Source organism: Solanum stenotomum, chromosome 11, assembly GCF_019186545.1.
Source record: "Solanum stenotomum isolate F172 chromosome 11, ASM1918654v1, whole genome shotgun sequence".
Taxonomy (NCBI): Eukaryota; Viridiplantae; Streptophyta; class Magnoliopsida; order Solanales; family Solanaceae; genus Solanum; species Solanum stenotomum.
Window position 1 is genome coordinate 56,257,149 of NC_064292.1, and position 17,466 is coordinate 56,274,614.

The 17,466-nt window shown below is 30.6% G+C and overlaps 2 protein-coding genes across 2 annotated transcripts; one reads left to right on the forward strand and one right to left on the reverse strand.

The window, feature by feature from the left end:
• Positions 1-2,033: 2,033 nt before the first annotated feature.
• LOC125844154 (probable carboxylesterase SOBER1-like) lies at positions 2,034-7,435 on the reverse strand. Its single transcript, XM_049523413.1, has 6 exons — positions 7,143-7,435; positions 4,419-4,471; positions 3,542-3,665; positions 3,332-3,453; positions 2,472-2,579; positions 2,034-2,377 (listed from the first exon to the last, which is right to left on the reverse strand). The coding sequence occupies exons 1-6, from the start codon at positions 7,408-7,410 to the stop codon at positions 2,288-2,290; spliced, it is 765 nt and encodes a 254-aa protein (XP_049379370.1). The 5' UTR covers positions 7,411-7,435; the 3' UTR covers positions 2,034-2,287.
• Positions 7,436-8,860: 1,425 nt separating this feature from the next.
• LOC125844162 (mitochondrial pyruvate carrier 4) lies at positions 8,861-12,347 on the forward strand. Its single transcript, XM_049523423.1, has 5 exons — positions 8,861-9,044; positions 10,449-10,547; positions 10,738-10,790; positions 11,933-12,006; positions 12,144-12,347. Exons 1-5 carry the CDS (start codon positions 8,990-8,992, stop codon positions 12,190-12,192), a joined length of 330 nt encoding a protein of 109 aa, XP_049379380.1. The 5' UTR covers positions 8,861-8,989; the 3' UTR covers positions 12,193-12,347.
• The last annotated feature ends 5,119 nt before the right edge of the window (positions 12,348-17,466 follow it).

Here is a 17,466-nt window from a genome sequence, read left to right on the forward strand (position 1 = left end):
TAAATTTTGCACCTAATCAAATAAAAACATCTAATTAAAATGGAGAGAGTAACTTAGGTAATGTTTCACTATAAAATAAAGCAAAGAGTATTTTAATTGTTTTAAGAATGATGGGGTATGTGGTCTTGGCGGGTGGAGTTGTTACCCTATGGGGAGTATTTTTTATTTTATTTTAAAGAGTTTAGGGCATCAATTTTAAAGAATTTTGATTGGTCAATAGGCTATGGGTTGGACCCTACTAGTTACAGAATCTAATGATCAAATCTTCTTTTTGTAGAATTTAACCTCTCTTTTCTCTCACTTCCCAATGAAGGGATGCATTTACTAGAAAAAAAAAATCTAATGTTTTACAACAAAAAGATACTATGTTACATCAAATATTAGTTTGAAAATAAATTTTGAAATTGAAATTTAAAAATTTGAGGTTTTAAAAATTAGGATTTTTGAAATTTAAAATTATGTTTAAACATATATTTCATTTGAATTTATTTTGATATTTCGTGAGTAGAAGTTTGAAAATATAAAAGTTGATTCAATATTATGACCGGACAAATATTTGAAGATTATGTTTTAAAATCTATGACAGAATGCTATCTTAAGAAATATGATATATTCAATGAAAAATTGGTAAAAGATTATTTGGATAGAATGTTTATATAACAATAACAATATTTTTCAGTGTAATTCTACAATTGGAGTATAGAGAAAAATAACATGTCACACACCTTGTTTTTCCTTTATAAAGTAGAGAAATTGTTTCCAAAACATTCACAGTTCATATCGGATGTTTATATCTAAATATATGTCTTTCATAATGCGCATTCACCAAAAAGAATTAAAACTAAAAATATTTTCACCCTAATTTTTAATTATTAAGATAAACATATTAATGGGTAGCATATAAACATAAGTATTTACAAGAAAAATTTGTAAAAACTTATCTGCTTCAATTTTTATACTCAATTTATGAATGGATAAAATTGTTTATTGAAGCAAAGGGATTAAAAGATAGAAAATTGGACCACATAGTTAAAGTCTAAAAAATATTGTACCACTTTTATCAATAAAGATATGATAATTGTCGTGTCATTATAGTAAGGGGGAAATAAGAGGACTTTGGTTATTTTTAGTAAAAAATATATTATTTTTTCGGCAAATTCTAAAGCTTTTGGATGTACTATGAATAATTTGAGTTATTACTTATATAATTTTGAAAGAATTTCGTAGATAAGATTCAATCACAAGAAGAATACAAGTAAAATTATAAACACGATAATTTTTAATTATAAATTTCAAGTTTAATTTTTTAATTTGAAAACTTCTACAGTAAGAATAACTATTCACATATAATGAATTTAATTGAATTTTCTTTTTTTTATTCATACGCTTGAACATGAAATCTTTGATTAAGAGGTGAGATGTACCATCTATTCTATTATACTCAAAAGTGAAGCAATGATTTTCTCTTTTTCATGTTCGGTGCCAAATCCACTATTTCTTCACATACAATCATATGTCATAATTAGTAATTATGGTAACTAAAAACTTAGTATTATGGGTATCATTTTTCAAAATATAATCTGACACATATTTGACTTATCTATGTTTACAATTTCTTTTTAAACTGTGTTACGATTATTTCTTATATTTCAATACATTCTATCCCGTTCAAATTATATTTTGTGAAATTACAGTGAATATATTTCTTTAGAACATGTTTAATGTGCGGTATGATTACTAAACAGCCAAATAATTACATTGATATATTTGTTCACTATAACATAATTACTTTGTAATTTTCAGTGTCATGTTTGATTAAACAGACATAATTAACGAAGTTAAAAAGGGCAATTTTGAAACAATGGTAAAGTTATTTCCATGCAATCTATAATTCACGCATTCAAGCTTTGAAAAAGCATTAGTGCTGGCATCAGAGTAGGTGGCCTATATTTGGGGTGCGACCTTTCCCAGACCTTAAGTAAATGCAGGATACTTAATGCACCGGGATGCCAATGGATAGAAGTTAAAACTCATTAATCCCAACTATAATCCAACAATTTATTTTTTTTCGAAAAATTTCACAGCATTTCAACTATTTGTCCAATATTTCATAACTATTACAGTGATTAATTGAGTGAAGAAAATACAGTAGAACATAAACTCTCTTTGCTACAAATTTGTAGTAATATAGAAAGCAAGCTCACCACACAAACAATTAAGCAACAAGTTTTGAGAATTCAGGCGGAGTTTGCTAGAATGAATTTAGAATCGAATATCGAGTGGATCTTTAAGAGTTGCTCTGAAGACGAGTCTTGATCCATGATTCCAAGTTCTTCAACTCCTCGTTGTTAATCGAATGAGCAAGACGAGGGTAAGCCTAACGGATATGGTAGACAACAATGGATTATTGGTGATACGTTTGTGAAAAAAACAAAGTAAAGATGAACGATTTGAGAGACACGAGTGATTACCTTGAATTCGCAAGTCATACCAGCTCGTTCCAGGAAAGGCGGCCCTGCTTGTCCGGCTTCAAACAGTACAGTCTTATCAGCCATACCATGAGACCATAGAATAGGGGTCTGCTCGAAAGAGTTTTGATATTAGATACTTTAAGACATGAAAACTAATCAAGAAACACAAATCAAGCGGTAAGAGGAACATGTCTCGATTCAAATCCTACCACAGACAAATGCCTGGAATTTAAGTGGAGAATGATAGAGGGGCAGACAAATTATCCACCGAGTTTCGAATCATGCAACAGATAGCCCTCGGGGATTTCTTGGTTAGTAGAAAATAACTTTTGGAAATAACATGTCTTACAATTCTACCACCATACAATTCTTTTTTTTTCCACAACAGTGGTGTTCAGGCCATATTGCGGCACCTCGACTAGTTCCACGGGTACCTGCTACCTCCCACCAACACAGATAGCAGATAACTATGTCCACCAAGCTTCAGCTAATGGAAATAAATCATGTAGTATTTTTTCTCCTGGTGAGATTTGACGCCACAATAGTTTATTTTCATACAAAACAAAAATGAGGAATAAGTGCTAAATTTGTTCAGTCGTGCTGTATCATAGTGTTCATATATACATCCTAAGTAGTGAAACAATTAGCAGTCAGGGATCATACTCCCTCCGTCCTAATTTAAGTGTCTAAGTTTGACTGCGCACGGAGTTTAAATTAGGAAGGCAGGAGTAATAAGGAAGTCTTAATTGTTTGTACACACTGAAGATCATCACAGCAACCAACTTAAGGAAAAGAATAACATATGCAAACTTCGAAAAACAAATTTTAGAAAATTATAGAAGTTAGTATCAGACAACTACCTTTTTAGCTTCAGGAGTTTGTTGCTCTAATATAGAAGAGTTAAAGGGGACCCATCCGCTAAACACGGCACCTCCTCCTAGAGTTTTTGGGTAAAGAAGAACACTTGCTAACGTCAAAGCACCTACAAAATTAAGGATTTTAAGTATAATTCGTGAGTTCCGTTATTTAATAGCAATGCACAAACTTGCAACTGAGAGTGAAAGAGAGACCTCCTTGACTAAATCCGCATACAAAAACGTTATTAGGATTAGTGCCAGCTTCGATCTCTTTGTCGATCATTGCATGAACATTCTTAACTGCTTTGAGCAAATCACTCTCATCTTTTGGCGAACTCTGATACAAGGTATTAAACATTAAGTCATAGGGAGACAATATCAATAAGCGCAAGTACAACTGTGTCTTTGTTTCTGAAATTCTTGGACAACATAAGCAGAGAATTTTGATGGAGGTAAGAAAGACTAATTTTGGCATATATCAAAATATTCAATGACATGCTGGTGTCACATATGACTTCTATGAGACATGTTATTGTTAACTGCATATACGTTAACTGGAAAAAGTATTCCATATAATAAAGTTCTAACTTGGATATCTAAGTGTCATCCTTGCCGATAATGCAGCTGGGCAAGATTACATGGAGAAGTTGAGAAAAGAAAGGATGAAAAGAGATATGAAGAATGAGTGACCAGTGTTATCGAAAGCAAAAGGCACAAAAAAGCTATAAGGTCTGTTGGGGATTTAAGCACAAATAAAGCATAGGCTTTAATGAAAAAAAGTCCAAAGAGAGAAAAAAGTATAAATATATCTGTTTAGTCCAAGATTAATAATAATTATAAGCATGAATAACAAATATATGAACAAAGAAATTGAATTTTTTTTACGATAAAGTGAAATATCAATTGTTTAGTGTGGCTTCATCAGAAGAGGCTTCTCATTGGCAAGGAAAAGTATGTCTTAGAACATTGATGACCACACTGAAGCATACATTAAGCGACGCGAAGCGCTCAACACGTTTTGGGCCTTGCTTTAGTGCTTAAGTGCACCTTTGGCAACTGGGAATGAAAGGGGTGAAAGAGAAGAACTTACATCTGACACTGGTAACTCATGAATGTCAAACCACGACGGCATGACAGAACCATCTGCAGTAAAGTAAGACAGAAGAGTTTAGATTTTAGATATTATCACCACTATTAGAGTGAAAAAGTGGGTAACGCTACCAATGGCGGAGCCACATGCAATGAAGGGGAATTGAGTCTCCTTCACTGGGAAATGAAAAGAAAGATTCGGTGAAAAAGAAAGTGAAACTGACATTATAGTACTTCAGTAACCAAGATGGAGTTAAAACCCTTGTATTCTTCTTAAGATTTCCTTCCACCATTCTTAGATACATCATAACCTTTATGGAGGACGTTCTTTTCAAAAATATTATTGACATCATTGTCAATTGCACCTAGATCACTGCCGAGCTAATCTTGTCCTTGAGATGCTATAATTAACATCTTCATATGTAATTGTGCACTAATCACACTGAATATCCTAAGTTCTCTTCACGATATCTGCTGTACATCCAGAATGAGATGCAAGATAATCTACACTAGTAGCTAAACATATCCTTCACGGAAAGAATTGCTTAGCTGTATCAATTTGCCTTTGTTCTTGAATAAATTTCATTATACAAAAGGTAATTTTCAACAGTACCTTGGAAGTCTTGAGCATTCATCTTTGTAATTTGTTAAGCGCTAAAGCTTGTCATCTTTGCCTATTAAAGATAGTTCATTAACGAGAGAAATAACACTCGAAAAGCTAAATCCCTATCCCCGGGGATAACTTTCCCCCTTAAACCATCAACATCCTCCCCCTTTCTACCAAATTGAATGAAAAGACACTAGTCTAACCAACTTCTCTCATCTCCTTGTACTACAAATTCTCTTACAAGGACCCGCCATGTATAACAACACCATTCACACATCAAAAATGAGCAACATTTCCGATTCAATCTGCCATAGCACGTGGACCTAGTCTACATATGTAAGCAATCCCATCCACTAGACACTGAAAACAACTACAATAAAAATAACAACTCCGCCTCAATCCCTACAAACCCCATCAAGGGGTAGGCCAAACTGAAGTCTTTAAGCAATCCTATTATATAATTTAACCCTAAAACAACAATTCCAACAGAAACAATTACAATATACAACCTTAATTATAAACCAAATTCAAGACTCTTGTGTATAGATATTACTATTAATCAATTGTGACCATAGATATTACATGCCACTGTCTAACCAAAGGGTAGTCAAGAATGAAATCTTTATCCAATTCCAATATATCATTTGGCCAAAAAATGCCATTTCCATGATGATCAACACAGAACCGATAGAAACAAATACAATACACAATCAGTAACATAGAAACCCCACTAAAGAGTAGGCCAAAATTGGAATCTTTAAGCAATTAAAAGAAAACCCATTCGACCAAAAAAATGCCAATTCCACAGTGATTACACCAGAAAAAAAAGAAACAAAATCAATCCACAACCTGTAATAACACTACAAGTACATGAATGATTGTTACCCTAGAAAATAGTATATATTACATGACAATTACCTACCAATCAAAGGATAGTCAAAAATGAAATCTTTATGCAGTTCCAATATAGTATTTGGCCCAAAAATGCCATCTTCATGGCGATCAACAAAGAACCAATAGAAGCAAACACAATACACAACCAGTATAGCATAGAAACCGCAGCAAGCAGTAGGCCAAAAATGAAATCTTTATGAAATCCCATTATACCATTTAACCCGAAAAGAATAATTCCACTAGAAACAATTACAACACACAACCTGCAACACTACACCAAATTCAAGACTCTCATGTAATAGATCACATTCCACTTACCAACCCAATCAAAGGGTAGTCAAAATGAAATCTTTATTTTCCATTTTTACATTTTTAAAACTATGATGTTCGTGTCAACTTGTGTGCACCCCCGACTAATTCTACGAGATACTTGCCACCTCCCCAACAACAGGTATCCAGGTAACTCTATCCACCATGCTAGGGTAGCTGGGAAGAAATCACCAAGTGTTTTTGTCTCTGTTGGGATTTTTAGACCTCATGGTTCTCACCCACTCCATTGACCGCTAGGCCACCATTTGGCCCAAAAAAGCCATTTCCATGGTGATCAATACAGAACCAAAAGAAACAAATACAACACACAAATAGTAAGGTAGGCCAAAAATGGAATCCTTATGCAATTAAGAAAATACCATTTGACCCAAAATTGCCAATTCCAGTGATAACACCAGAACCAAAAGAAGCAAAAACAACCCACCACCTGTAATTACACTATAACTACATGAATTAGACTAACTTACAGTTGCAAGTAACTGGATTAGAAGGAGCAGAAAGGAAGGACCATTTTGTGTTATTAAGCTGATGAGAAGTGAAGAATATCTTGATAGGTTCATTTGCAGTGCCAGAATCACCCAACCAGTAACATACAAATCCCACCAAGAGCTAGGCCAAAATTGGAATCTTTATGCAATCTCAATTAACCATTTGGCCCAAAAATGTCAATTCCACACTGATCACACCAGAACCAAAAGAAACAGAAACAACTCACAACCAGTAACATACAAACCACATCAAGGGGTAGGCCAAAAATGGAATCTTTATGCAATTAAGAAAACACCATTCAACCCAAAAATGTCAATTCCACAGTGATCAAACCAGAATCAAAAGAAACAAAAACAACCCACAACATGTAATAACACAACAAATACATTAATTATACTGACTTACAGTTGCAAGTAACTGGCTTGGAAGGAGCAGAAGGGAAGGACCATTTTGTGTTCTTGAACTGAGGGGAAGTGAACAATCCCTTGATGGGTTCATTAGCAGGGCCAGAATCACCCAACCCATGTAGCCAAAGAATGAAACTTCTAGCCATGGCCTCAGAATTTTTGGGGGGAGATTGGTTTGTTGGCTCAATGAGTCGCACAAAGAAAATGGTGAAACCAAAAGTGATTAGAAGAACTAGAAAGGGTTTTAGTAATGGAACCAATTTCATCTTTGGCCTTCCAAAGGCCTATTGAGCATTCTTTTTTAATTTTAAAAGGAATGAAGATTTTATTTTTTTATTTTTATTATGACGGGTGACTAGGCTAACTTTCATGCATCTCGACTAATTTTACAAGATACATGTCATCTCATATCAATAACAACTAACAAGTATCAGGTAACTATGTCCGTTAAAGCTAAGCCATATAAGAAGAATATAATTACGGATTTATGAAAGAATTTTTTTTAGTTATACTCGATATTTATCATAAAACATCTAAATCAACGTCAATATTAATACTTAATAAGAAATATTTCAAGTCCACTAGGTATAGATAATTTTTTGAAGTATAATATGACGTAGCTTAAAAGGTAAATTTATATAGATCTAGATCAAAATGAATAATACGTATATGAATTTGGATCGTGACAAATATAGGTTATCCAACCTGATACAATGTTGGAGCAGACCATATCGAGGACATTGAGTCACTAAGGAAATGTATATTATGTTCCTAAGCAAGTAGGGTTGACAAGTTTTTAGGCTAGTAAACTTCAAAAATTTTGAGGTGTACATGACACTTTAAATGAATTTCAAATCGATATAGATTCACCAAACACGTTATAGCAATACATTTCCAAAAAATTTCACCAACCACCCTTGTAATGGTATGTGACTTCCCTATAGTATAGATTCACCAAACAACACTTAATTATGTTTGGCTCATACATGAATATAGTGTTAAATTATTTGATGCACCTAATTCTCGTTATATATAGAGTTTGAAGAAAGATCAAATCATAAAAGATTAAAAAAAAAACTATCACATATTTCTCCAGAAGTTATTTTTATAACTCATTTGTGATCTTCCCATTCAAACTCCTATTTCACAGTCAAATCATAAACATTCCCCAATCCAAACACACAAAAAATGGATCGTCTCAAACGATTAATATCAATACTTAATATTACTACCAAACCTATATTATAGAAATTGATTAAAATTAGCAAGTTGAAATTCTTTTGATAACCAAAGTCAACAAAATACTACAACTTTTACCAAAAAAAAATAAATCAAAATACTACAACATATTGCAAGGAAGAAATGACAAAATAATTCCTTTTGTTTGGATAATGTTTAAAAAATATAACTTAAATATATTCTTGATCAATTTTAATTTTCTAAATTTTATCGAGTATAAATATATTAAATGTTCGTCAATATTTAACAAATTTTAATCATTAAACTCAACAAAATAAATACATTTTAAGACAAAATTAAAACTCACATTCGAAGATTTATTTATTTTATTTTATTATTTTAACTTTTTTTTTTATATATATTTCTCGTTCTATAAAACTTTCATAGGTTTGAAACTGAGCGTTTAGACCAACTACCAAACGACTTTAAGGAATCAAAATTGATTATGAATATAGTTAGGGGACTATTTGGAAACATATTCTAAAAATAAGGGACTAGTTTTGTCATCTTCTCACATTAATTATACGACATAAATGTTACTTATTTTCATCATAATATACGGAGAAGATTATACAGAGAATCTTCAGAAGCAGAGTTTTTACTTTCATGGCGACTTCAAAGCTCCAGGCTCTATGGAATCATCCTGCTGGCCCAAAGACCAGTGAGTTTTTTTTGCTATTTTCTGTTTTTTTTTTCAATTTATTGAATAGAATTTTCAATTTTTTTCTTAGGTTTTTAGATCTACTTTTTAGCCCTTTTGAAATGGAAATTTATCATCGAAGCTTGATTGAGAAAATCCCATATTGTTTCTGTGTGTGTTTTCACTTTTTTGTGTATTTTTTGGTGTTTGATTGTTTTTTTTTTTTGGAGAGATTGGAGAAAAATTGAAAAGAAAAGAAAAGAAAAAGATTAGATTTTTAGGTGAAATTTTATTGTGTATGGTTGTTAGATTGTCATTTGTTGAATGATATAGTCATATAGCAAATCAAAGTTGATATAAATTGTCCCAATATTGAGGTTGTAATTTACAGATCTGTTAATTGAGTTTCTAAAAGTTGGGGGAAAAGGCAAAGGTTGAGGGACTTGTGTCTTAAGTCACATGTTCGAGGCAACCAATGGTGTGGCCTAGTGGTCAATCAAACACTTGATGGACATGTGATACGTATCTCCTGGAATTAGTCGAGGTGCGGGTAAGTTGGTTTAGACACCACGGTTATCTAAAAAAATAAAAAAGGTCACAGGTTTGAGACCTGCGCCAAACAAACGAACTAACTAACTAATTAAGATATTTAAGTGGAGAAGGGTAGAGGATCATCCCCGACTTTTGAAGGTTGAGGTTGGCCCAAAGGGTCGGGTCCAGATGGATTTATTAGTCATTAAAAAAAAGTTTGTTTGAAGCTGAACAAGCCATTCACATGTTCTGCTTCAGCAATGTCTACATTCACATCTACAAGTGACTTTTGATTCTATTGTAATTAACATAATGTATTTTTCACACTTATGTTATGTTTAGTATTGGTTCGGAGTCCTTATTAAATTGGTCATTGCAGGGATACGTGTGAAAATGTCAAGTTTTAGAGAACTCTTTATGATAAATTATTTGGTATTGCAATGAAATGAGCTTGAATAGAGCTAAATGTTTATATAGCATTCATATGATTGATGTCAGCTAGTTGGGATTGAGGTGTAGACGTGTAGTTGATTGATTGATTGATAATGTAATGTATTTGTTGCTGCACATCAATGATAATCATTTGTCCTTCATGGTCATCAAAAATAATCACTCGTCCTTCATCGCCAGATTCATAGTTTGACAAAAAAAAATCTTCAATTCTCTTTTTTTGTGATTCTGTTTTTATGTATGGATGTTTTCCTATGATGACTGGGAGGTTCGGAATCATTTAAGTGGCTGGCTAAAGTTGCTATTGTTCTTTGAGCTTTCCTATAGCTACTGCACTGTGTGTACAAACATACTTTTTTCTTGTTATTTTGCGGTTTCAGGTTGGTATATTTTACTTATCATATTCTTTGTTAACTGATTTGTTCGCTCGCTGTGTTCTTCTAGTTCATTTCTGGGCACCAACCTTCAAGTGGGGCATCAGTATTGCAAATATTGCAGACTTTGCTAAACCACCAGAAAAGATTTCATATCCTCAGCAAATAGGTATTTCTCACGTCTCACACTCTCTCTCTCTCTTCATCTATGATGAATCCAGAAAAATATGTAAATAAGCATAATTGGTCATTTTGTCGTCAAGCTTAACTTTCTATGATATAGTATCTTCCATTTGTTAGATCAACTAGGCTTTTCTGTTTGGTTTTAATTATAAGGTAAGTTACTTTGGTTATTGCAGCGGTTACAGCAACTGGAATTATATGGTCTCGCTATAGCTTGGTAATTACTCCGGTAAGTTCATTATTACTCTCAATCTCAGCAGAAGTTTATCTTTTTATGGTGTGATAGTATGATTGACAGGCAAATAAATCCATGTACTTTGTATTCAGCTGAATCTTTATGTTGGTTTTAGTGTATGATTAGTAGACTAAAGTATATCCTTTTCACATTCAGTCTAGTTTTCATATCGTGTTAAAATCTTTATTCACCAGGCCTAACACTTCACCACAGACCTTCCCCCTACCTTTACGGGGTAGGAAGCCTGTTTTTAGACCCTCGGCTCAAAAGAAAAGTAGCACTTTACCTTATAGAGGAAATAAATAATAGTACAACACTTGTACGGTGTCATCACTAATGATTTCCCATGGCACTCTCAACAATGGTTGGAAATTTATCTTATATGTTCTTACAGAGTGTTTTCATTCAAGTAGCTTTTAGTAGATCAAATTGCACCAAAATAGGTAGTGAGTATAGCTTCTAGACAGTCAAGATGTTCGAAGTGAGGACTAGGTGAGGATTGGGGAAGGGATATGAAGTTATGAACAGAGAATTGCACAACAGAAGGTTTGAGTAATACATGTATATTGAAGCGAAGCTGTGCTCTCTCTCTTTCTGCCACCAACTCCTTACTCCTTCCGCAGTTGGCTGTTGGGGGTGGGTGGGTTTCCTTGATTGGCGACAACACGGAAGTTTAAAGGAAGAAGAGAGAAAAAAGTCTATCTTTCCACCTACACAACTACTGTCTTATACTCTTCCTCTTCTGAAAGTTATTAATGTTGCGTCTTTGTAACTGATGGAAATGTTTTCTATATGGCCACAATCTAAAAAGTGAATATTTACTGTCAGATCAAAAATATAAAAGAGAATCAACCCCCAACCTCGTCTTACTGGTTGCAGTGTTATCATAGAGAAAAGCGTAAAAAAAGCTCTTAAGGTCCCAAAAAATGTAAAACTTTTCTTGAGTATTTGCAATGAACAGATGACAAAACAGATAAAAATAGAATCAAAACAAGCTGTGGGGCATGAATCTACTTTATTTTCCCCAGTTTGCATTATGACTTTGAAGCCACTTTGATGCATGATTTCCTTTACTAGCTTCTTGGTTTATGTCGTCGTTTTCTCTTTATCTTGTAATCCATACTTGTGAATTGCAGAAAAACTGGAACCTCTTTAGTGTAAATGTGGCAATGGCTGGAACAGGCATATATCAGCTTTCACGAAAAATCCGGTGAGTCAGTTCATGATAGGGAATCCCATCTCTTATAGCTTCTTCTTTTTTCCGTTATAAACTGCATTCGTTTTTCTTGATTCAGTAGACATTTTTGTTGCAGCTATAACTTAAGTTTTTTTCTTTTTCGGATTCAGGAATGATTATTTCAACGAGGAGCAACAACCCGCGCTAGCTAAAGAATGATGATGAAAATTGTGATTATTCAGGATCATCTAATTCCTGAGCTTTGAATGTTCTTCTATGCAATTTGATGTTTTATTTCTTCTGATATCACTGTTAATGTGAGACAAGTAACTGAGTGAATAATGATAGTTGATAATTCCATTTGTCGAGTTCAACTATATGAATCTTTTATATCCTTTAGCGTAGAGTTATAAGGCCCATGGATCTTACTTCTTTCCTAATAAGCCTGGAGAATGAAACAAAGAAAAAAATAAAATTAGAATAAGAGATTCAAATGATGAGAATCAAAGAAATTGAAAAATAATTCATGCGTGAAAAAAGATCAAATATACCTCTAATTGCTAGATGAGTATGACCCTATGGGCCCAACATGCTGACTTATTCATAGTCTAAAATGTGAAAATTTTATAATTGACATATATAAGACTAATAATTATAAGTTATGATATTATTTTTTTATCTTTCAAGTTATAACAGTAAAAATTGCAGGTTTTAACATTTTCGTAAAATAAAAATAATTTAAAATAGCAGTAAAAGTTAATTAGTGTGAAAAATAAATAAGGTAAAAACGGATATATTAGTAGTAAATAATTTGAAAATTTTTTAATGATAATTAATAGGAGACATATAAATAGGAGATTCATAAAAAAAGGAATATTTGCTTTCCTTATTTAGCTCAAATCAGTTAAAATTCGTTCAAACAGATTTTTTTTCTTTTGTTCGAATGTTTCTCTCTTTTCTCAATATTTTGTTTGTAAGTTGTCACTCTCATTTAATTCATATTCGTTTTTATTCAATAATCTTTATTTTCTTGTAATGGACGACTTCTTATTAGTATTAATAAAGCATGGTGGTAGATGGGGTCTTCTTTTTTTTCTTTTTTTTACCCTCCCTAGGAGCTCCCAACCCTTTTGCTCCCTTGATGACTCGAACTCGCAACCTTCGAGTTGAAAGTGAGTGGTGCTTACCATCCGAGCAACTCCCTCTCGTCGATGGGATCCTTCAGGTTAGTGTTCTTTGCGATTTTTTATTTGTATTGAAATACAAACCAAACGTAAAAAAAATAAAAAATTATGAACACCGATACTGGAAAAAAATATTTAAATTTTATTTGTGTATAATAGTTTTAATTATGGCGTTTTTGGTATGAACACATATTTTTTCTTCATTCATGATCCTTTTCAAGCCAATCTGGTCTTCCTAATGTTAATTCCAAACTTGGATTGTTTTTGATGATCCAAATAATTGGAACCTGTATTGTAGCTTTTTGGCCTTGATGAATTATATTCCTGAAATATAATGCAATGGTATCAACTATTACTCTTACACTTAATTAGGACTTATAATGTCTTTTTTAAGAGTATTTAAAAATCTTGAAAGACAAATAACACGATAAATTAGATAACTAGATTTATAAATAAATTAAATACTTCTTGTGGTCCATATTATTTGTCTTTTTTCCAAATTGAATTTGTTTTAAATTAGAGCAACTTACAAAAATAACTATATTTATAGTGTTATTGAAGTTCAATAGCTATAAATATATTATTTACTAAAAATGCTACACTTTGTGTCAATTTCTAGCTGCATGTTTGTATTAATTTTTTATTATTATTATTTATCCAGTGATCTTACAATGTACTAAATAAGGTATGCTATGTTACCATAACTGCCAACCTTTTATTATGTCCCTAAATCACTCAAATTTCCATTATTAAATTAACAACTACTATTTACATATTGAATGCATATCCCAATTCATTCACATAATACAACAGTAAGTTGTATTTATATCCATAAATACAATATATTCACAAAATATTAATTATAAAGGTATTCATAAAATTTTGAATATAAAAGAGTATTTATGTCTTTTTCTCACTGTATTTTTGTATATGTTTTTTATTTTTCTATTTATACACTAATACAGTTGTAATTACAATAACTAAATGAGGAAAATATATTACTTGTACAATTAGCATATGAAAACTTTGAATTCAAATTGGTGTTTCTATTTATAAAACTTAAAGTATTAATATATCAAATATACAAGTATTTATAAAAATTTAATGTATTAATACATCAAACAAGGTAAAGTAGTACAATTTTAGCATATGAACACAACAATTTGAAAAATGCATGGATACACTATTGTTAAACCAAAAATGAATACGCCAATACAGTATACGTATGAATACATTTTGTTAAATAAGAAAAATGGAAAAACAATAGAATGTGTAGGTATCAAAGTGTGTAAGTATTCGACTGTATAAAAAATTGAAAAAGCCAATAAAACGTCAATCTCTTTTTGGTCAAAATTTTCCTATAATACTTGAGGCTTGGTGTTAACTTAGGTATTTATTTATTTATAAAAATATAGTATTAATGTATCCAACTATACTTGTATTGCCTAATCAACCTTTCAAATTGGATATATTATTTATGTATCCAAATATACTTGTATTCACAAATCACTATTTCAACTTGTGTTAATATTACAATACAATTATCTATGTATATAAGTATTATACTATATACAAATTTGACAAACAACAAAATTCCCTCTCTACACTCTCTGCTAACAACGGTAACCTAATGGCTCCACTGAACTGCGGGTATCCCCCACGCTCCATCTCATAGAGCCACCAGGGGGTCTCTCATCGGCGCGCCGAGAAAAGAAGATGGCTCCAGCAATAGAGGTGACACTCAACGCAAGGAGATATGCAATTTCACCATGGAAAGAAAAGTATAAAAGCAAAATAATTTTCATGAAAAGCAAATTCTTCAATCAAAACCCTATAAAAATAGATGAAAATAAATGTATACAAGTAAAATTTTCATAAAAAGGAGGAAAAAATCAATTAGAAAATACCTAATGAATGCAAATCACAAAAATCGCTCCTAGAATCATACAAAATGATCTTGAATTGGAAGAAATTTGGGGGGGAAAACAAAAAAAATCTGTGATATAGGGATATTGATGAAAGAGAAAGTATTGATGAAGACATAATTAATTATGAGTGTAATAATAACTTTCCTATTTAATATTTATTTATATTAAATATATATATATATATATATATATATATATATATATATAAGAAAAATTGATTATTGGTATATAATTAACTTTACTATTTGTTGTATAGTTATATCCGTATAACATAATAAAAATAAACTATAGCTATTTATTTTAAATATATATTGATGTTTGTCATATTCTGTAGTTTTTCCTTTAAATAAATTATGTGATGGCTAATTAGAAAATCAAGAAACTATAATTAAGTGAGACGTTTATGAGAGATAACATATAGTAATGGTATATTGTCTTTGTTACTAATATTTGGGCTATAGTAAAAAAAAATTAGTTTGGGGTATAAAATATCCCATATATATTACTATATATAATAAGTGGGAATATCTACTACTTAGCACATGACAAGTGTTACATGTGCTTAGATAGTGTTGTACATTCTTCTTTTATGGTTGTACCTTTAAAATTATATTATTGCACAACTTTACACCATTAATCACAATAATTAATAAGTTAAAACATTTTACTATATATAATAAGTGGGAATATCTACTACTTAGCACATAACAAGTGTTACATGTGCTTAGATAGTGTTGTACATTCTTCTTTTATGGTTGTACCTTTAAAATTATATTATTGCACAATTTAACACCATTAATCACAATAATTAATAAGTTAAAACATTTTACTATATATAATAAGTGGAAATATCTACTACTTAGCACATGACAAGTGTTACATGTGCTTAGATAGTGTTGTACATTCTTCTTTTATGGTTGTACCTTTAAAATTTATATTATTGGACAATTTAACACCATTAATCACAATAATTAATAACTTCAAACATTTTTTTAAACAATGAAAATTTGGATGACTCTCCAAATTTTATTTGTGTCACATAAATTGAGACAACAAAAATAACATATATTGGGTCCATTTTAATTTATTTGTCTTTTTTTTGTGCTTTTTATATTTAAAATATGCGTATAAATACTATAAATCAAGATAATTGACAACATAAAATATGTTTTAAAAAAATACAAAAAATTCCACTGATTCTTCAAGTGAATCTATCGTAAAAATACTATAAATCATGATAATTGACAACATAAAATATTTTAAAAATAAATACATATAAAATAATTCTATTGATTCTTGAAATTAATCTATCATTACAAATTATGTATAAAATATAATAAATCGTGATAATTGACAACTTAAAATATTTATTAAAAAAACACAAAAAAAGAAATTGACTGATTCTTAAAATTAATCTATCAATGTCACATAAAGTGAGACAAAAGTAGTAATATGTATTATTTAATGTGAAATTATTGAAAACTACGTAAAATGTATTGTAAACCTTAACAATTAACAACATTTGAGTGACTCTTGAAATTTTATCTATGCTACATACATTGAGACAAACGGATTAATATATATTAAGTATTTAAAATTACGTACAACTTTATTGCTTTCTGTAGGCTTCGAATTATCGTGGTCATTTTTTAGGCTGATACAAGTTTTGTACATTTTCTATTTAATTTTTTTAATATTATAAATCGCAATAATTAATAATTTAAATTTTTTTTAAAAATATATTAAAAATTGAGTTGGTTTTGGGAATTTTATTTATACTATATAAAATGGGACAAAGGAAGCAACATATATCATTTACAAATGACTTAAAAAGCATTAAAAATTACAATAATTATCAAATTAAAATATTTAAAAGCTATATAATAAAATAGCTTTACTCTCAGAATTTTATCAGGCTCACATATATTGGGACAGAAAAAATAACACATATCATTTTAAAATTATCAAAAAAATATTATAAATAATAATAATTAACAACTTAAAATATCTAAAAGACATTTTAAAAGGGTTAATTTTGTAATTTTATCAATATCACATAAATTAGGACAAAGTGACCAGTAATGTAGGTTATTTAAAAGTTACATAAAAATATTATAAATCACAATAATTAATAAGTTAAAACATTTTTTTAAAAAAATGAAAATTTGGATGACTCTCCAAATTTTATTTGTGTCACATAAATTGAGACAACAAAAATAACATATATTGGGTCCATTTTAATTTATTTGTCTTATTTTTTGTGTTTTTTATTTTTAAAAATTGCACTGATTCTTGAAGTGAATCTATCATAAAAATACTATAAATCATGATAATTGACAACATAAAATATTTCAAAAATGTTGTATAATGGATATATTGTC